The 22,610-nt window shown below is 41.0% G+C and overlaps 1 protein-coding gene across 2 annotated transcripts in view; it reads left to right on the forward strand.

Annotated features, from left to right (window-relative positions):
- The first annotated feature begins 2,183 nt into the window (after window positions 1-2,183).
- Window positions 2,184-22,610, forward strand: part of CACHD1 (cache domain containing 1) — a 186,423-nt gene continuing 165,996 nt past the window's right edge. Inside the window, exon 1 of one of the 2 annotated variants that reach the window (XM_067535461.1) lies at window positions 2,184-2,435. In XM_067535461.1, coding sequence (XP_067391562.1) covers window positions 2,184-2,435 — 252 coding nt within the window. The remainder of the gene's footprint in view (window positions 2,436-22,610) is intronic. The other variant, XM_067535462.1, reaches the window with a different exon arrangement.

The following is a 22,610-nucleotide window of genomic DNA, read 5'->3' on the forward strand; positions in this document are numbered from 1 at the left end:
GATGGAAATGAGGAGGGTTAGGAGGGAATTTGAAAAGCAAATAAAAATAGTTTAAAAAGTAACAAGTAATTAAAGAGGAAAAGGACATTGCAGAAAAAGTAAATGTTGGGTGGGTTGTTTTTTTTTTGGATTTAGTTTTCACACAAAAATTGTTGGGGAGAGATATCTACATCTCTTCAATGAAGATAAGGCACTGTCAGAGACTGGAGTGACAAAAGAGAAGGTGTTGGAACAAACTGATAAATTAAAGGACCCCAATACGCCAGGACTGGAAGGTCTCTGAAGGAATGAAGTAGTTCAGCTGCTTGCAAAAATCTGCATTCTCTAATTAAAATCAGCTACTACACTGAGGCACAAAGGACCATACCTGTATTTAAAAGAAGAGATAAGGGGCACCATACTTCTAGTCAGTTAGGCATGATTTTATTTGACAGAAGCTGTGCTTGACTAGAAGACCTCAACAGAAAAACTGGTTGAAATAATAGTTAAAATGAGAATTATAAATCAGGCAAATGAACATGTGATAGGGACAAATCAGTATGACTTCTATAAAATGAAAATTGCATCTCTCTAATTTACCAGACATGGTTGTGTGTATGAATGAGAACCTGATGACATAATTTATTTGACAAAGGCTCTTACAAGAAGTTGTTAAAAAAAAAACCAACTAAGTAGTGATGGGGTGAAAGGCAAGTCGTAGATGAGAAACTGGCCAAGGTTCCGCCCCTGAAAATTGTCATGTATAGCCAAATCTCTGTGCTCACACCGAACCAAGACTTTGGTATGGCTATCTGTGTTATATGGCCCTCATCACCACAGGATCTGACATCAGTGGGGATGAACATGAGCCTATGTGACAGAAAACAGAGTAGGGGAAATTACTCAGTTATCAATATGGAAACAGGTTAACAAGGGGTGTCTGAAACATGAATATAAAGAAAGTAGATCCCACTTGCCTATTTCCCTTTCCATAATTTCACCTAGAGACAGATCTTCACAGGTCAAATTATGCCATTTATAATAAATGATAGGAACAATATTTTGTTCTGCTTTAGCATCTTTCACATGAGAATGTCAAAACACTTTACAAACATTAATGATGGAATCCTCAAAACGACCCACTGAAATAACAATTATTTATGATATTTATTTCTATTTTACAGACAGGGGGCCAAAGTCACACGATGTCTTGCTCAACCTCACAAAGCATGGCTAAGACAGAGTTAAGAATAAAACTCAGATCTCTTTGCCTCCCAGACCTGAGCTTTTGCCACAAGGTTATGTCAGGACCTAACCTTTTCACTAAGATCAAGTGTAGCATCAGTTTAATATCAGCTTAGTCTTCCAGTAGTAAACTACCTTCCTTGAGAACAGCCGGTGTTGTAAGAAGTCTTTTCCTTCTCTCATTCTGCATGGCAGTGTGTGTACCCACAGGCGCTATGGTTGGTGAGGCCCCAGGAAAAGGCAGGCTAACTGGTAAATGTGAAATCCCTTGGGGTTGTAGCCAGGTGAGGGAAACATGGTGGGACTGATGTAGATTGAGCGAACAACAATGCAGACAGGCAAGGGAGAGGAACACACTGCTGGGAAGTTACAGAGTTTTTGTTCGAAGGCCTGAGAAGGGATTTCTGCATTTCCCTGGCTCCCCACCACCCTCCCTCCCCCTTTCCCACCCAACCGCTGCGTGCACAGAGCCTGCACGCAGCTTGGTGGCACCAGACACCTCCCTTTCCCCCCTTGGTGACTCCGATCCCGGTCCTGCGGCTCCTGCTCCTCCTTCTGCTCCGCAGTTTGCCTCTCTCCGCAGCCGCCGCTGTTTTCAGTCGGCAGCAGCGGCGGAGCCGATCCCGAAGCTGGCTCAGTCAGCGTGTGCCCGGAGCTGGGGCGGGCGGCCGGGCTAGGTGCGCGCTGCTGCTGCGGGCACGGCTTGTGCCGGCCCTTCGGGGAGGAGGAGCGTCAGCCGGCGGCGGGGCAGGCTTCTCGCCCAGCGCCCCCTGCATGGAAGCGTGGGCCGCCGCGCCCCCGAGCCCCGCGCCCTAGTGGGACCCCTCCAGCCCGGGGAGGGGCTGCCCAGAAGTTTGGGAGGCGCTCGGGAAAGTTTGCTCGAAGAGGGGGGCTGCGCGCTGCGCTCCGGGGAGGGTCCCCCCCTTCCCGGTTCCTCCGCAGCGCCCGCGGGCGGCAGCATGGCGAGGGGGGCAGGTCGGGAGGAGGCCGCCGGGCCGGCTCGCTGCTCCTCCGGCCGGAACCCCCGCTTCCTCCGCCCCGGGAGCCGGGCTAGCGGCGCTTTCCAATGGCCCCTCTGGCTCGTTTACATGGCGCTTTTCTGGAGGCTCAGCGCGGCCGAGACGGAGTTTTCCATCTTGGATGAAGCGCAAGTTCTAGCAACTCAGATGAAGAAACTTGCCACAGAGGAGCTGGGGGTCGTCACTATGCAGGTACCGCCGCCCCCCCCCTCGCCTTTGCCCCGGGGGGGTTTTCTCCTTCCTCCCCGGCCCCCTTCTCCTCCTCCTCCGCTTGCCTGGTGTGCGCTCCGCTGCTCTCTCTCCTGCCCTTTCTCTTCCTCTCCCTTCATCCTTTCTTCCTGGTTTTCTTTCTTCTGGTGTCTGGCTCCTCTTCTCCTAGTCTCCACTCTCCCCTCTGCTTCCTTCCTGGGTTTTCTTTCCCTTTTTTCTTTGCAAACTTCCCTCCCTTTGGTCATCTCCCGTCCCCCCCGCCGCCTTTCTCTCCCTAGCAAGCCCCCTACTTCTGCCCCGATGTGTGGGGAGCCGGTGAGAGTCCCCCCAGTCTCTGAAGGAGTCTCTCCTCCATGCCCGGCGAGTGGACGGTAGCCTTTGGCCGCAGTTTCCCCCATGCAGCTTTGCCTCACACACAGCGGGACCCCCCCTCTCCTCCACCAGTCACGGGGGGGTTGTTTTTTGTTGCCATTTGCCGGTCAATAAGCTGCTGGATCGTTGTGGTTTAGTGCATCGTTGTAAAGTCTTGAAACATGACTCCCTGCTTCGAGGCTGCTGCTGCCTCGTGGGGCAGGGATACTTTGTATTTTTATGAGGGTCTTGGAGCTGGCTATTTTGCATACTTTTGTCTTCAGTTTCAGAGACCTGTTCCCTTTGCGAGGCAGGGGAAATCTTGATCCTTGATAAGTCTTTTAGGTGGATTTATTATTATTTTTAAACTCACAGGACTGGCATTCAAAAAGCCCTTCTGCCTTGGAATTTGTTTTTTGTTGTTGTTTATATTAATGACTATAAAATTCTCAAAAACTAACTAACCATATATATATTCTAAGCTCTTAAATGAAGAATACTGGAACCTTTATTTTGTAAGATTCAAAAAGAGGTTTTGAACTGTAACTTTAGGTTTATTTATAATACAGGCTGTAATTGAAGGTGGATATTTTTAGACTTCTTTAATTACAGTATTATTTACAGCTAAGTTTAAGTTCTAACTTGTTTTGAACAAGGTGTTCAGGTCCATATACAATTTTATTTTTTTCATCTCTGAATTTCTTTCTGATGTCAATAAATCACAAAATGTAGTTCCTTCATGGAAGGAGAGATTTTTCTTTTATATGTGGAATTTATATACACAAATGATGGGATAGGGGGGAGACAATTCTTTCTGAATTGAATATGCAATTTGACAAGTTTATTATCCTCTTCCTGCATCTCATTTCCTGACATGGTAATTTGTTTCAGTTTTAGGAGGAGAGAGGTGATTAGTAATTATTTGTATCCTTTCCTTAGTGGTTGCATATTAATGATAGTAAAACTGCTGTGATTTCTTTAATCACTGGCTGGAATTGCATAGGATGCTAATAGCTATGTTACAACAATCAACTACAACATGCACGCACGCACGCACACACACACACACACAGTGAAATCAGATCCCAAATGTGTTGCAATCCAAGGTATGGGCAATAGCAAATGCAGTTTTAAAAGCCTCACAAATTGAAGAGCTGACACTTTTATGCAATCAGCAGGGGGTCTCTCCCCAAATGGCCTTTTATCATCTCCAAACTGGCTTCATTCTGCCACCTTTGAAACAACATTGTGTTGGCTGGCCTCCTAGGGCTGGAGCTTTGTCCAGGAAAATACTGAGCTGTTGTCTTGTCTTTTTATAATAAGAAGACATGTATGTAAATGACTTCACTTAACAAGGTAGATAGAAGTAAATTATCGATACAGAGGACTAAGACCATTAAGGAAGTCACTTTTTCTGTCTAGAGAACTACAGACATATTTTTCCACTGAAAATTATGTATACAATCCTGTAAATGGTGGATCTTCTGATTAATGGAAATTAAATGAGTATGATCATATTTCTCCAGTGTAAAAAAACCCTCCTGACAAGTGCTAGCAGCATCAACATGTCTTCTTTGGTTTGTTTTTAAGTTTTGTTTTTTTAAAGACAGCTGACATAAAACATGTATATGCAAAATTATCTTCCATAACAACACCTCATTGCATTGTAGGTAGGCATAAAATGAACCAGATTCCTCCACAAGAATTGTAGCCAGTTGTGGCTCTTGGCTCAGGAAGCGAGCTTGATCCCAGTGCATAGCTATGCAAAATAACAGCACTAAATGCTGTGCATTTATTGTTACTTGAATCGTGTGATGCCAAAAGTAATTAATTCAGTGAAACCAATAGTTCACAGAATTAACCCTATTAAAAATAGGGTTAAAAATATTTTGGCTGTTTTAAGTCCCATCAAGCTAATTTGAAGTATCCCCACTCCCTCCATAAATTGCTACAACTGCTTCAGATTAAAAACTGATGAAAACAAACCTCCCATGATTTTAGAAGCTTCTCTGAGGATCCTTCCTACAGCAGAACAAAAATGTTTACATTTAATGAGTTGAAATTTTATAAGCGTTTAGTCCTCAAGAAGGGCTGCATGCAGTTAACATAGAATTATTATCTTTGGTATGTATGTAGTGCTGTTAGTGTACCAAGGGCTATATGGTAGGAGTCAACGTGTTCCATGCCAGACAACATGTTCCATGTTCTAAAGAGATGTCAGTCTGTAGGCAAAAGATATACTACATTGTTCTGTATTATACTGACAGTGTGATCAGGCCTTCCTTATAACTGGAACGCATTCAGGTTTAATTGAGATTTAACCAAGATGGTCAGAGACACAGTCCCATGCTCCGGGTGCCCGTACACCTCTGACTGCCAGAAACTGGGACTGTGTGACCGGGGGTTGATCACTTGATAATTGCCTTCTTCTGTTCACTCTCTCTGAAGCATCTAGCACTGGCCACTGTCGGAAGACAGGATACTGGACTAGATGGACCATTATGGCCGTTCTGATGTTTTATAGGTTTTTGGGAAAAGAGTGAGGGAGTTTTGTGTAGCTTAATTCGGAAGCTGCTCTCAGCATAGAGGGTGACATGGAAAAAGGCCCAAAAGCGGGAGTGAATGAAGGAGACAAAGGGAGTGGCTAGGATTAACGCTTGGCCAGAGTGAAGAGAGTGATAGGGAATGTAGGAGGAGATGAAGGTTGAGTTGTGGAGAACCTGGAAGGTAAAGAGGGGAAACCAGTGTAGGCACGTAGGAACGACAGAAATTATTTTGGGCAGCAGCGTTCAACATAGACTGAAGCTGAGAGGAACAAGAGGTTGCAATACTTAAGGCATGAAACAAATAGGCCATGATGTAGTATTTGGTCAGTTGGGATGGAGAGAGAGAGATGGAGGTTTTGTTTTGTTTTGTTTTGTTTTTAAAAAAAGTACACAGGAAAAGGAATGGCAGGATTTGACAAGAATCTGAATGTGAGGAAAGGAGAGGGCACGAGAGGAGTCAGTGGTGACTCCCAAGGTCATGAGCTTTGGTGATGGGAAGGATGGAGATGGGAGGTAGAGGGCAAGAGAGCTTTGAAGGAACAATAAGTGTAGTGGCTGCACTGAATCTGAGGTGGCAATGAAATATCCAATGAATGTCCAGGCTGCCGTGTTAGAGAGGCAGGTGGAAATGCGTAAATAGACTGAAGGTGAGAGATTGAATTGGTTTATGTGAATCTGTAGGAAAAAGTCAGAAGAGGAGAAAACTGAAGGTGGGATCTCTAAAAGAGAAGGGAGGGTGGATGAGGTAGAGCCTCTGGAGGAAACATTAAAGGAGCATCTGGAGAGGTAAGAAGGAAACCGGGAGAGCACAGCGCCTTAGAAGCCCATGTAAGGGGACGGTATATATAAAAGTCAAAAGGTGGAGAAGTGACTAATGTTATAAACAAAATCTATCTCCTTAATACTAATCTACTTCCTCTAATACATTTTCTTCATATTAATGCTGTAATAATTGCATTTTGAATGTTGGTAGAAAGACTCATTGTTTTTATGGACTCGTAATAAAATCCTGTTATATAACATTTTTAAAAATAGTTTATTTTTCTAAAAGCAACAAAATCCTATTGGAATGAATGGGATGCATGCATCTGTGCATAGTAAGAATAATACTGATGCTGTGTGGAAAGCAAGAATCATAGAGAGTTAGTGTGACAGCATCATTCTAACAATTATTTTGGCACTAGTACAACTGTATCTTATTTGTAGATGCTTAGATGACAGGTATCAGTGCAAAAGCTGATTTTTTTTTTAACAGTCTTACGTTTTTACACCTAGGTCTATTGCTGTAAGTGTGTTGATTTCAAGTAAGACTTTGAATGTAGAGAATAATATACCAGAAACAATATTGCAAATAAAGATACTTGTGAGTAAGGATAACATGGCTGTGTGGTTTTTTTTTTTTTGGTTTTTTTTTGGTGTGTGAGGAGCAGCATTCCGTGGGGCAGGTGGGACAGTGGTTTTACGTTATTATTGCTGAAGTACTAATATCTAACTTTTCTATAGCCCTTTTCATTGGTCAATCTCAAAGTGCTTTACAAAGGATGGTTAAAATTGAGCCCTTTGTAAACAGTCTGTTTTACCTACGTAGCCTGTTTCCCCTGTTGCTTGTACAGGGAGAGGAAAACTTTTAAAGAAATCTGACTGTAAACCCATAGTGGGATTCTGAGGCAAACATAGTTCCTGAAATTACAATTTACTTTAAAAAAAAAACCCAATCAGTTACCAGTAGCTGGCCTTCAAGTTGACAACATCCTTCTGATTTTACTGTGAAATTTTGTTTTGGCAATGATGGATATTCTGAAAACATTTGATGCTTAAACTGGCAATTTAAGTTGTGTTTGTGTGCTCCACATTTTTTAACTTGGTTAAAAAAGCTTTAAAAGGCAACCATATTATTTTGCATTGTTTGGTAAACCACACATTTATTTAATGTTACATGTCACAAAAGATGATACTTTGGTGAATGAACAGTTTAGTGGGTAAATTCTGTGTATTCTCCTGAATGGTCTGTTCAATTGACATTTGGCCGTCATTTAAAAACTACAGGCCCTTTTACACTAAAATACAACCAAATTGGAGATTGTGCCCTGACCCAGTTTGAACACTGCCCCTTAACTATGTTCTGTTGTTTGACTAATCCCAGATTGATTTCCCTGCCTCCATTGTAGTTGTAGTGTAGATTGCTCGTTAAAAAACTTCAAAAATTTTGACTGGAAAACCAGGACCCAATTCGTGTGAAAATTTTGACCATTTTTCAATAAGCAGAGGACCCTAAGACCTCCTGAGTTATAATATTGATTTCTACAGTGGCATTGGGCAAGTCATTCTATCTCAGGCTCCTTGTCTATAAAATGGAGATACAAAACCTGCCTCACTGGATGTTTAGAGGATTAGTGAATGCTTGGTAGAGGAAAAACTATTGTAAGTTTGAGTACATATGTAACTTTAAAGCCATGTAGGCCCAGAAGCAAGCAATAGGCCCATAGGGAATAGAACATTTTGACAACTTTCTCATCTTGATCCTTTATGCTTATTTGTGCTAGAAGAGTATAATTCTTCCTTTCTCTTTCCCCCACCATCTCCAAACATGGGAGCACAGTTGGAGAAAAATGCCTTCCTGACTACCAAAATGGCAGTCATGTACTCCCAAGGACAAAGACAACTATATTTTATGTTAAACTACAGAGCTCTGGTTTTTGATTAACCATGTTAATACTTGTTCAGATGCTGTGGTAATGGGCACAATAGAAAAACATACGGTATACAGGCTTCTTCCTCCAGCTCGATTGGGAAACTATTTATACTAATAGCATGTTTGGCCATATAATGCTTTTCAGTAAAAGCAGGGTGGGACACAGACCAGGCTGACATGCACAAGTGTTAATGCTGTCAGATTTTCATTGTGTGTGGGACGATATAATGTCACCTTTGTTTTGAAGAAACACAGCCATTGTTTGTAGTCTGATGCTGTTTACAAAGAGATAATAAACCAATAATTCCAGTAACCAGAATTAGCACTTTTCATGCATAAATCTCAAAAGCACTTCACAGAAGAGGTAGGTATCCAAGGCTGGTGTTGTAGCTAACAAATTGGACTTAGAACTCAGATCTAGGTTCTGTTTCTGGCTCCACATAAACTTCCTGGGTGACCTGTGCCTCTGTTTCCCATCTTTAAAATGGGCATAAGAATAGTTCCCTACCTCTCACAGGTGTTACAAAATAAATCCATTAATGTCTGTAAGGGGCTCAGATACTATGGTGAGCAGTGCCATGGGAAAAACTGCAAATCATCAATCATTATCCTGATCTTAAATCAAGATCTGTTGTTTGTGAAATAAGGACAATTTAAACTTTTCTACTTTCATATCTACTTAATTGTTTTAAAAGCATCCATTCAAATACAGACTAGGAGAACAGGTATCACTTTTATGTATTTTTTTCTGTTGGCGTCAGGTTGTGGTTTATTGTGGTTGAAAGCCATTTGAGAGGACTGAAACAAAATAAAAATTAAAATGTGGGACTGATAAATAGTTGGAGCTACTGTTTTTTCTTCAATAGTATACATTATAGTAATTATGGAGTGCAAACCAGTGGAGTAAAATCTCATCTGTTTTACATGATTATGTCTTGGTTTGCATCCAATCATAACAATCTTTCTAAAGGCTCTGTGAAAGCCCAAGACTGCAGCAGTTTTTCATCCTATTTCACTTGAACTTTTTTGCATGAAATATTTCAAAAACATATAGTGAGGTCCTGGAGGAAGGGCAGTTAAAATAGTCAAGTTTAGGAGAATGAATCTGAATTTTTAATTAGGCTTTGAGTTGTTTCTTCAAAGTGTCGACACATCATTAGTGAGGTTGCATTAGTGGAGACTGACATTTCACTTCAAACACAGAGAACGCAGCTGTCCTATGCAGATAAAAGTTGCCAAATGTGGTGCAGCAAGGTGGATTGGTAGATAATTAGCTGTCCCACTTTACTGCTATGCTGAAGAGCCCTGCCAGTCACGGGAGGGAGAAAAGGGGAATTATTAACGGGAGGAAATCCAAATATGTCATAAAGCAATTTGGAATCTCTCAGCTGTGGCAGGGCTGATAAGACACATGTTAAGGAAACAAACAAAGTAAGTACAGTATATGTTAGTCAACTCTTTTTCTTAGCTTAATTCAGCAGAAGAGGAATGGCAAGAACATGATGATCCCTAACTCCCTAACAAAGCAGTTGCAATGGTTCCATCAGCCTGACCTTGGCACTGATAGTAAAGAAATTAACATTTATATTTTATATGTAAATTAAAAACATAAATTTGCAATTTATGAAAGATTCAGAATAGGAAGGAATAATTACAAAAATGTAAATGGTCAGTTATAGTGCATTTGGGAGAAAAATAACTGCTTGGTATCAACATAATTAAAAAAAATAATCTGAGTTTATCAAGTATCAGTGTCCCACACAGAGAACTAATGTAATAACTGTAGGATGTTATGTGTTTATATGCTTTTTGTGCATAGCACACCAGTTCACTTTCTCACGCATGGATTCTTCACCATTTAAAGTTAAGGGGCGCTTTGCCATTGACTTCAATGAGCATAGGATCAAGGCCTATATAAACAAATAGATACATCTTTAAACTCAAACCTTTTGCCTCTCTCTCTCTCTTTTTTTTTTTTTTTTGGTCTTTCTGAACATAATAAAGAACCCAATAAAAACTTAGCCTTAAATACCTTATTTTGATGAATCAAAAATTCTACCCTGTGTGTATCAACTAATGGCTGTTCTATCTTCCGATGTATTACGTTGTTCCAGTGCTTAATAGTAATCATCCCCCCCCAAAAAAAAATCATATTATGCAGCCATGGAAAGCCTTACAAAGGGAAACACATAGAGCCCTAAAAGGACTTAGGTACCAAATTCCAGAACAAGGCCTCGCTGGGATTCACCAAACCCCTGCTCAGCTGCAGTCAAACCCCATAGGTACCTAAACTCATTCAGTGCCTACATTTTTCCTGTAAAAGTTCCATCTGCACCTACATTTCTGCCTGTGAATGTGTGCACTGCGGCTTTGTACCAGCCATCCAGATCCAAAGCCTCAGAGTCATGCACAAAGAGGGGAGAGAGTTCCTTGGCCTAACTTGCCTACTGTGTCGCTCTAGTATGCGTGCAAAGCGGTTGCTTACCGTATTGGGCCCCTATAGATGAGTTGCCGCAGGGGAGCAGGAGGAGGACCTCCCTTATAACTTTTAGCCCAGTGGTAAGGGTAGTCACCTGGGATGTGAGAGACTCCCAGTTCAAGTCCCTTCTCCTCATCAGATGAACAGGACTCTGCCACCTTTCAGGTGCGTGCAGTAGCTGCTGGACTGCAAGATGTTTTTGATGCGGGGTTTCCTCAGTATTTCTCCTGTTGAAGCTATTCCACTGTGAATAAATAATGAAAGGATCATTGGGCCAGAGAGAGCGCAAACATGAGAATGACTCCAGCATGGTGTTTAGAGCACGCACCTTGGGGGTTGAGAGCCAGGATCCAGTCCCCCTATTCCAATGACATTTTAAATTATTTATCCACAGTGGAACAGCTTCAACAGGAGAGACTGAGTAGGTCCTAAATCAGAATGGCCCACAGCTAGGGCACTCACCTGAGAGGTGACAGATCCCTGGTGAAATCCTTTTCCCCCCTTATGTGGAGGGAGACTTGAACTATGGCTCTACCATGTCCCAGATGAGCTCTTTAACCAGTAGGTTAAAAGTTAGGAGGGAGGTCTGAGGTCCTTCAGCTCTTTGAAAAAAAAATGTAGGTGTCTAACACCAAGAGAGGGTTTGCAGCTGAGCAGAAGGAGGTACCTCTTTGCAGCGAGAATTTAGGTGCCTAACTCTGAGAGGGGTGGGGCTTAGGACACACCCCTCCCCTCGGCATCGTCCATTGACTATTTTAGGCGAGCAGCCACCTAGAGCTGCTGGTTTTTGTGAATCTCATTCTGAGGTGCCTGTCTCTCCCCATCCGCTGTACAAGGAGCCTAGGTATGAATCGCATTGATTTTTTTTGTTAGATGCCTAAAAGTTAAGCATGACAGTGTTGCTGCACCTGTGTGTCTTTGTGAATCTAGCCTCTAGTAATCTTAATTTCCCTGTAATTTGTTGTAGCACTACTCCCTATTGTTGAACAGTGTGTGATGCTGTTAATAAAAAGTTTGAAAGAACAATGTAATGCTAGGCCTTACATAGAAAACAAAGCTTAATAAAGTTAATTAGTAAAAACAAAGTGATACTTATCTAGAACTGGTTGACACATCATGGGAGATGTAATCTGGCTGGAGTCTCTCACCCACTGTGGAGAATTGCAACTGAACTACAACTCCATGAGTCACTGCAGCAGGCTAACCAAACAGAAATACTCAGGTTCTTGTTTTGGTTTTTTGGTGGTGGTTTTTTGCGAGGAGCAGGGAGGAACCAAGAAACTTTCCATGGAAAGCAGATGCCATTTGTGGGTTTTTTTTTTTTTTTTTTTTTTTTTTTTTTTTTTTTTACAGAAAAGCAGTTCTGATGGAAACAGTTCTGATGGTTACTGGTTAGCAGGAGGTGTTTGTGTAGTGAGAAGCTTATCTCTCCCTCTACTCACCTCCATATTGGGAATCTAAGTGCCTCCTCTATTGCTCCAGCACTGCTTCTGAGCTCTCTTGGTCTCGGGAGTGAGGTATCAATTATTCTTGGCCTCTTCTGTCCCATAAAGTCCATCGCTGCCACTAAGACGACATGTTGTTTTATAGGAATAAATTCAAGTTGACTCTTGGAACAATGATTACGAATGATGCAAGTCAACAGTGGTAATGCACATTCTGACCCAACGCTTAATCAAATCACCTTTCACTGCTAACCAATTATAGACTGGCTGCAGAAGATTTTAAGAGTGCATTTGCAAGTATATTTGCCCAGCTATAAACAGCGGCAATAAGGCTGCTATTGCCAATTCATACTGATGGGTTTTCACAGCTCTCGAGCAGAAGTAGCCCATAAGTCTTTGTTTCCAGTAGAGCTTCCTTCTTTCTTTAAGTGTCCAGTCTTCACTCTCCCTTTGACCATGACATTTGAAGCTGCAATCACTATACTGTTTAGAGAACAGACGCTGTCATGCCTTTTGAGAGAAGCCATAATTGTATGTCAGCCAGTACTTTACAGGGCACTATAACTAGTTCTTTTTATGCTTTCTCCCCTGCCCCCCATCTTTTTCATATACCCCTGAGACCTAGCAGGAATTTTTGGCTCGGTTTATTATCACCACAAATGGGAACTAGGCCAGAGGAAAAGCCTTTAAAATAGACACATTGGGAAGTTCTAGAAGAGGTTTGCAGAATTTGGAAATCTTCAGCAGTGCTTCTTCCTCCGTTTGCTCTCGTAAGGTTACTGTACTGCATTCCTAGAGCATATTTGAGTAATATTCAGGACAGTACCCCTGCACTGTCATATCAGTCTCCAGTGTTCAGAATCTAAAGGGCTTCTCTGACAACTTGGCAGATTTCACTATAAAACCTGCATTTTGTCCCCAGCAAATGTGGAAGATAAATGTAGCTGGTCTTCATATACGGTTTTTAAACAAATCCTAGCTGCAGTCATTCTTTTGATGATCAACTTTGCTGTACTTGCTTTATGTCCACGTTGATTTTTCATGTGTGTTTCCTTGCTCTCATGGGGTGAAGTGGCCACTCTCCTCTGCAGCTGCTATTTGTGAATTCTCTATAAAATTACATTAGTTCCTGTATTTCTGTTGATCTTCCAAGCACCATCTGGAAGAGAATGCGTTCCAACCTTTGTCCACTTTCAAGTTTTGCTTGGATAGAAGGAAGTCTTGGCACAACTTCCATAAGACATCTATTAAAATAGACAAGCATCAACTTTTTTTTTTTTAATAAAATGATTTCTTGTTTCTGTACCTTCAGATCCAATATGGATTGGTGGATTACAGTCCAACCTCATGACATGACAGTAAACAGTGCCACAAGCATGCCAAGTAATTCTGGTGCTTTCAGGATCCATTTATCTTCTGTTCAGCTTCCCAGTTCTCTCTCTACCTCCAGTAAGTGAAGCATTAGAAGTATTTGCTCCTGATCCAAATTTTTACCTCAGAAGTAATACCGAACAAAGAGTCTGAGGGGAATGGGGAGGGGAGAGGCACAAAATCCCTAAACTAAGTAGAGTGGGAGCCTGTTTGGGCCAAGACTGGAAACATTTCCAACCGCAGGGAAGATGACAGAGGAAGCAGAGAGAATTTTATATATTGAATAGTGGGGGAAGGAAGAGAAGGAGTAGGTTATATTAATTCAATAACATGAGGCCATCCAATTTTCTCTGTCCAGGTGTAGTATCTTTTCCACAACCCACATAGATATCTATCTATGGCTTTTTTTAGGGCCTAGATATTGTATAATTGGGTGCTCTACTATCAATATTGCAGTAAATAGTTGCATAAAATCTCTAGTGGACCCTGCTCTTTCCATTCTTGGGTTTTGCGGTTTAGATTTGGATTTCCTTAGAGCCCTTTTCCCACCCTTTTAATTGTTCTTCAGATCCTGTTATTGTGTGAAGGCTTGTGAGGAACGATGAGCTTTTCAACAAGATCAGAAACAGTTTGAGCTTATTTGATTCTACTCTGTAAAAGGGATTGTTTATATATGAGGCTCCTCCATTCAGAAATGTCCTGCCTCTCCCCCAGAAAGGTTCATGTAAAGCTTCAGTAGCTTATTTGTTGAAAATGACTGCAGCTGTGTTTGTGGGTCATGAAAGGAGAGGCATCTTTGAGATAGCCTCACTCCCAGTCTGTTGAGGGCTTTAATGTCAGGATGGGGACCTGGAACAGGAAATTAAAGAGAATAGGAAGCCATAGAGCATCTTGCCTTCGATTGAGGATCACTCACACAAGCAGGAAAATCTTGACCTCTCCTATTCTAAGGCTTTGTTTACATGAGGAAAATGACTTGTTTGGTTGATGGATGTCATTGATCGTCTGGTCACTACTGCTTTGCCACCTCACACATGGTGTCATTTGGGGATCAAAATTAATTGGTGATAGTGCAGATATAGACATAATAGTCTTCAGTGCTATTTGGATCGTGGTAGGCCAACGTGGAGAGAGAGGCAAATGGCTGTTGTCAGCCACATGTCATTTTCCTGTTAGTCAAAGGTATTAAGATTAATCCATCACTTTGTATAATGTACAATTATAAAGTTACTTTACCAGTCTAGTGATGACAGCAAAAGGCCTCATGCACCTTCACTTACCTATTTCCCCATCTCTGGGAAGGGAATAGTTCTCCAATGGAGTCAGATACCAAAGAAACTGGTTCTTCCAGAAAATTCAGTGTAGCGGGTGTGCATGTGGGATGGTTTCATGTAAAAAATAGTCGATTTAACCCAACGTACCACAGCCACATGTCAGTTCACTCAGGGAGTTGGCATGTCATCCTCAGGAACTTCATCTGCTGAGTAGCATGTGTGTTTGAGGGGTGGGGGACAGAGAACTCAAATGGTTTGCATCCATGATTATCCTAAACATGCGTCCTACTGTGAAAGGTCCAATGAGCAGAGAGCTCCAGTAGCAGATGCATTCTGAATTCCCTTGCCTAGGATACAGGTTTTCTTTCCTTTCGATGTCAAATAATCCTCTGGAAAATAAAGATTAACCAAGAGTGACCCCAGTGTGCATGGCATCATCAAGCTTGATTCCAGAATCTTATCCTGTGGTCCTTAGATTAATTTTAGATTCTTCTTCAGTTTCTTGGTCTGTAACACCAAGAACACATGTATTTCACCATGATCTTCAGATGCTCTCATGAGTTTTAAAAGGAAGAAATTCACTCAGGAGTTGTTGCTCCTTCCTGCCCAAAGGAGACTGGACTCCACTCCAGACCAGGTTTGTATTGTACGATACATGCTAAGTCTTCCTACAGATGCAACAAGAAGCAGGTAGATTACTGGAAATGGGAGAGTGCTAATATGCTGGTCTGGGACTTGGGAGATCTGGGTTCATTTCTTGGCCATCACTAGCTTTGACTCTACCTGATCATGGGCAAGTCAATCTCTTTGAGCCTCAGTTTCCCCATTTATAAAAGGAGGATGCCAATGATGTGCCTCATGAGGGCGAGTGAGGAAGAATTCATTAATGTTTGTGAGGTGTTCTGATATTATCATGATTGGAGGAGGGGGCATTTAGGTACCTAGTTAGATTCCAGGCCATAATAATGAATGGTCTGGAAAAGCCTTAGCTTTGAGCACAGTTAAAGGTGCAAGCTCTTCATAGGTTAGGAGCAAATTCAGGTAATTTTCAGTGAGGTAACTCTCCTGTGTTCAGCAAAAACAACTTGAGTTCTGTAGCACTTCAAAGACTAACAATTTTAATTTCAGTAGGCATAAGCTTTCGTGAGCTTCAGCTCACTTCCTCAGATGCAGTTGGTAGAAATGATACAGCAAAATAGGAAACATAGAAAATATATAGAAGGCAACATTTACATATCTCCTGAGTTCATTTTCCTAGGGCTGTCTCCCTGATGACCTCCAAAACTTAAGTACTATTCTCCCATCATGGAATTGAAGCTTGATGTTATAATGTGCGTTAGTCCCTTTGAAATCCATTAGTTCAGTTTCTTCTCTTTTCTGACAATTACATTAAATTTGTCTTTTGGTGTAACTTGTCAGGAAAATTAATAAGTAGTCAGCTCTTTACTGTAGATCGCCTTTATTTGTCTCCTATCAGGAGTAAGCACTCTGAATTTTCTCCTCCTTTTTGCTCAAGAACATTGAGCCCAGAGATTGTCTTGCCTAACTTCTGTCTGTCTCTAAAATTGCATATAAGGAGCATCTTTAAGGTGCTGGTAGTCTGTTGATTTTGGAGAATTAAATATTACTTGGAGGAAAAGGAAGAGAGGGGCTTATGATCATCTCCCCTTCCTCTGCCCCTATGTGAAAATTGTAAAATGAGGTGAGGGAAAAGCATCAAAAACCACCCTGGCTCAGTGGATCAGATGCTGTAACTATGAATTGCTAAAGCCTAGGGGGCTGAAAGGGTTGTATATTCTGAGTCTGGTTCCACTGTACTGCACCACCAGTCTTAGAATGATGTGCCAAAGATGCCAAAGCAGAGAAACTTTTTAGTTAAAATGTTGGTTTTGTATGACTTCCCTTCCCCCGGCTTATAGCTTCTAGATAAAGCATAACAGGCCCTTCTAAAATTTAGAGTTGCTTCCAATATGATAGTTTCAGCTAATTTGGAATAGAGGGAAGAGGCCTCTCATGAAGGAATACTTTAAATTGAGCTTTCATGCATTGTATACACTAATGAAACTATAGTCTATAACAGGAGTCCCCAAACTTTCAGCTGCGAGGGCCACACCCCTCAGTCTTGTTCTTATGGTGGGCTGGAGTGGCTGGGCCCACATCACGTGGGAGAGGGGTGGAGGGAAGGGGCGGGGCGGGAGGGGGGAGCGGCTGCCGCGTGGCGCTGCTTGGGGCCGGGAGTAGTGCAGCTCCAGCCAGGGTGCTGCTAAGGGGTGGGGAGCAGGTCGGTCAAAATGTGTTGGTGGGCTGGATGCGGCCTGCGGGCCATTGTTTGGGGACCCCTGGTCTAGAAGATTGTTGAGCCTCCTTCGACCTATCTTTTGGCCACAGAATCCTGTGTAATATTTCCGATGCTAGGCCTTTATTGCTTTTTTTTTTTAATTCCTTTTGCTGTTGACTACCCATGACTGACAGGTGTGATGTGGGAATTACTCCCCCAGTCTGCATTGGTGGAGTTGAGTCACAAAAAAACAATTTGCAGAGAAAATTAGACTTTCTGGTCCAGACAGGGAGATAGGAATAAACACTGGGGACTTCCAGTTTGACAAATTATACAGCAATGTTTATGCTTCTGTTTTTACTATAAATGCCAAAGTCTTTGGTCTGGCATACTTAAAATTAGAAAGTCTGTTATAGCCAAATGCATAGAATCTCGGTGTTTATTTTAGGAAGCCTTGATTTTTCTTTTTAAATTTTAATACAACCAGAGATTAAGATGGAAAGTGAAAATAAATGTTCAAACTTTTACCTAAGAGATAAAGAGCATCTAGAAATATGTAATCAATGATAAAATTTAGAAATGGTGCATTATTTATTCTTGGGTTGCAGCTTGACAGATAAATCCTTACAGGGAGATTTAGAAAACAAAAATGCAGGTATATTTTTCAAAATCAGGAGAATTTTTAAACTCTTTCTCAAAGCACCTAACATGTAGTAAAATGATTCTTTTTTCTGTATTTTTAGGACATGAAACACAAAAAGCTGTCTCTTTATTTTAAAACGGCTTAAAATAAAATTGGTTTTGAAACTTCTTCAATTTTATGTTTTTTCCAACACAGACTCTTGAATAATTTTGATTTAAAAATTATGTTGAATTTAATAAAACCTAAGTTTCAACATAATTAAAAATATTTTCTTTACCAAAAGAGCTACCCATAATCAGCTGGGAATACACTTCAAAAAGTAGCTGAAAATGCAAATCATATATAATTTAAAACCCTCCACCAGATGATTTTGTTGTTTCTGATTAATTTTTTGTTTTTAAAAAATCTGAAATGTTTAGATTTAATTTTCTTCTAACCATCTGTATAGTTCTCTGCTCCCTCTCCCAAATTAAATATGTCAAAGTTAGCTAGGTTGATAAGAGGCCTAATTATGATCTTGGTTACACCAGTGTAATTCCATTGATTTCTGGGGGATTGCTCTTGATTTTCATCAGTGTTAGAGCAGAATCAGGCTCTGAAAAACTTAAACAATATATATTTAATCACAGGTACAGAATAGAATGCACTGGGAAGACACAGTATTTATAGTTTATATGGAAAAGGCAGTTAATAGTAAGATTTTAATTGTGTAAAATCTGCCACTTTGCACATTTATATGTGTAACAGAGACTTTCAATTCTTGGTCACATAAATATACACAGAAATTACAAGGCAAAACACTTCATGAAGTCATGCAGGTATGATCCCAACTATTTAAAACCCTTAAGAGACAATTGTCGTTTTTCTTAAACACTGTGCTTGGAAATTTAAGATTGAAGTTGCATGTAGTGGGTGGTGGGAGTGAGGACTGGAGTATGAAAATACAAAGTTAAAGGTCACTTAAAAACCTGACCTCTGTACTCAAGCCTTACTGATCTCAAATTGTTTATTCGAAAGTAGCCTATAACAACAAAATTGGTGTTAAAATCAACTTGAAACCTCCCTCTCAGAAAAGAGTTAAGGGCTTTCAGATACTGCCCTTGAGTTTCACTGCCAATATCTGTAAATTTACTAGCACATTTTCCCATTTTTTTCAAATGTTTTTCCTCTCCTGAGTATGTTTGTGTAAATCTTTCACACAGGGAGAGCTCATTCCCTTGATATTATAGGTGGTTAGCAGAATTATTTCAGATCATCTCAGGACAAATCTACACTAGAACCACCTCCGCAATAGGCGGTAGCTATTTCTCCTGTCGACATAATGTTGTGTACACGGTGCTTAGGTCGGTATAACTTACATCATTTGGGGTGGCTTATTCACACCACTGAGCGACATAAATTAAGCCAACATAACTGGTGGTGTAGACAAGCCCTCAGAAACTGCTTGAAGGAGCGTTCACACTGTTCATTGAAATCTGAAAAAGGTCTCTCACTCGGTCTCTAATTCACACCATTGTGCTACATACCGCAGAGATCTCAGAATAATATATATATTGTTTGCAGTATCCATACAAATAGGTGAGAGTTAGCAAGTGAGTAAAAAGCCTTCATTCTGAAACTGGCATTAAGCTTTGTTATGGATGTGTGAAAACAAGAAGGGGTTTAATATTTTACTTTTTCTCGGTCTTTTTCTATGGGAATGAAACTTAATTTAATAAAAAGTATGCATGTGGGGAGAGGAGAGAAAAATCTGAAACTGTTTAGATTTGCTCATCCATAACATCACTATTAACATGCAATAATAGATAAAATCCATCTTTTATTTAAGAAGTGAACTTATATAGCTTTCTTATTTGTTTTGTTTAAATGTTCTAACCCAGGCCTAATAAAGTATGTTGTATATCCTTAGAGGCTGTATTCACCAGAAATCTAAGAAAGAAAATTATAAAGTGTACCTGCTTTTTTAATCCAATGTAGTTGGGAATCTACAAATTACCATTTCCTTTCTAAATTTATAACTCAGCTGTAATAATCAGGAGCATATTTTCTGATGACCAATGGTTAGCTCTTGGCTTCTGGCTGTAGCTGGGTATTAGGTGCCAGGAAATACTTGGCCCAGAAGTTGTTGTTGCTGTTACAAACCATGTGATACTAATGAATGTTCAACTTCATATTTCATTTATTAACAATGCATAGAGTATTTACAGTCTGTCAGCTAAAAGTCAAACTGCTCACTGCCATGGAAACTGCATTCTGCTGATCTTCTCATAGCAGCTATTGACTGCAGTAGTAACTGGTGGAAAAGTAGGACTTCACTTAAAAAATTCTGTTTTCTTTCTAATGTGTTAGCTATCAATCTACACATAGTGAACCTACTGTTGTATATTATCATTTAAAACTACAAGATTCAGGCTCACAGTTAAGGTGCCCCGAACATCGTTTTTTAATTCAGGTTTTGCTAGTGATCTGAAATGTGAATTAGTGTTCTCTGGGTTAGATTTCTCCATGTGAAAGAAAATGAATTCTGCAAAGCATTTTAAAATAGTCACAACAAGCACTGGCTTACCATATCTTTAGTACATAAATATAATTCTGGCACTGATTCTCTCCATATCTACTTATTCAGTAACTTGTTAACTACAAGTGTAGAAAATACATTCCACTAACTGCAACCCCAGATATCCAAAACTAGTTCTTTCGTGTATATAGAACCTATATTCTACTCTTGGACATAAACTAAACATATAATTTGAAGAGAGCTTGGTATACAAAGTAGGTTCAGGGACAACCTTGAGAGCAGTAATTAGGACTAATGGTCATACCTTGGTAAACGGGAAAGTGTGATGCAGATATGTCATTTTAATACCTATTTGAAGATTAAACTTACTGAGTTTGCTCCATTTCATATTCCAGTTATGACACTTAAATGACTTATTATAGGTTGGAAAAATTCATGCTAAAGTTTGGTCGCCTACTAGAAGAAAGGACACTATAGCGTTAACTTAGAGGAGACAAATTGTGGTAATTTTGGCTCATTTGAAAACATGATGAAAATTGCTGCAACTTCTAGCCAAGTTAGAGCACAGCTGCTTTACTTAAGTAGTAAGCTCTTTGGTGCAGGGGTTGTCTTTTTATTCTGAGTTTCTATAATGCCTGCTCCGTGACAAGCTGCTAAGCACTTCTGCATTACAAATAATAATAATAATATTAAAAGGTGTCAGGTGTGAGCTGTGCTGCTGCTATAGTGGCTTTTTGGGTATGACACCTATGTGACTGCTACCAAAAAGTAGTTATGAAATACTGGCATGGCTCCGAAACACCTCCAGCTACTAATATTAAACCCTGGATTTTCCTAGTAGTGGATATAAAAATCTTATTGTGCGGTTGATTTAGTGAGTGAGTCCTCAGTTCATAATCTCTTTATAAAAATGTATGCACATTAACAGGACGTATTTAATAGACACACTGCCTCCATGAAAGAATGCTTTGTGGAAGGAACCTTTTGTGCATTTCTGGATCTCTCAGCGATTCCTGTGGAGCTTCCCAAGTCTCACTGACACGGAATGGCAGAGGAAAAGACCTTCTCACTTTAAGCCTGAATAGAGAATAATGGGGGGGAGAGAAGGGAGTGGGGGAGGGGAATCAGTTGCTTGGAATGCAGAGATGATTGGTATTGGAACTCATGATCTGAGCATTTAACACTTTTAGTTCTTCCTACCCCCAGCTGGGGCTTTGCATTTACAATGAGGCCCGTGCTATTCCTGAAGTAAAAGTGGTTCTCTCGCGAAATCAACAATAGCAGTTTCTCATCCCAGTTGAGAGAACTTTTCTCAACCCAGGTAGTCTTTTAATGCTGTTAGGTAACAAAATTAGATTTGTCAATCTTACTGATGGGTCGTAAAGATAAGAACTATTTCATTTTTTCTTGCCCACTTTCTTTTCATGTCTAATATCCCAGCTATGGATTGGCTAATGTGTGGACTGACAATTTTAGTATTTGACACACTGTAGTCTGTTGCCATGGTAAGGATTTTCTGTCTTAAATAACAAGATAGCGAGGTCACAGGTTTCTTTTGTTATGAACTGACAAACCGCTTAAGTTGCACAGGACGGGAGTGGATATTCCTATCTAAAGAAGAGCAAAATCCTGGAACATTCTGGTTAATAATGGAAATTTCCCTTTTTTCCCCCATAGCCAAGAATGTAAATGCCTTTTTCCCAATCCCCGCTGATGACCATTATCTTTCTCTGTGCTGAAGAAAACAATTCATGTGGTGTTGACTTCTCAGCAACCAACCTACCCGCCAATGTTGTTGCACGTAAGGTCTAATGTGTGAAGCTTTAGGGTTCGCAGACTTTTTACTAAGGCGACTTACCAACTGCATATTTTCCTTCTTTGTGATCCACCCGGGTCCAAAGTTGGAGGGAGCCCCAAAATCCTAAGCCAGAGTCATGGTCTTCTACTGCCATCTCCTTTTCCTCACTCAGAAGGCGCTGATCACCTGCAGCACACCCTCCACACTGGCACCACAACCCTAATCCCAGCCTTCTGTGGAGGGGAGGCCTTGGGGGAGCATGTTGGAGATTGTGCCTGCCCTGCACTCATCCACAGCAGTGGGTCCTATCCCGCAGGGCTTGGCTCAGTTCCCTGCTCCACATGTTGTAGCCTTGTGTGTGTGTTTGCAGCACCACTCAGGTTTGGTTCAGCCGCCAGCCTCTCCATCATGACAAAATGGTGCTGCAACCTCGTGTGCCAGGTCACAATGTCTGGAGCAGGGGGCTGGGCCCAGCCCTGCAGGACAGGAGCCATTGCTGCAGGGTGAGTGCAGGGCGGGCTTGCTCTCTGTTAGGCGTCCCTTCTTCACTGGGCTTGTAACCCATCTACGATCTTCCTACCCCACTGTTTGGGAAACACTACCTTAAGTAGTGATCTTTTAACCTGTTGCTGGCTGGAGAAATTCTACACATTGCAAAGCTCATGCTGAAAGTGATAGATCTTTAAATGATTGAAAGATTGTAAATCTTGTTTATCATTCATCGCAGTTTTTTTTTTTCCCCCTGGCTTTCACTCTCCTGGT

Source organism: Emydura macquarii, unplaced genomic scaffold (assembly GCF_026122565.2).
Source record: "Emydura macquarii macquarii isolate MOO-44397 ecotype Brisbane River unplaced genomic scaffold, CSIRO-AGI_Emac_v2 contig_3506, whole genome shotgun sequence".
NCBI lineage: Eukaryota > Metazoa > Chordata > Testudines > Chelidae > Emydura > Emydura macquarii.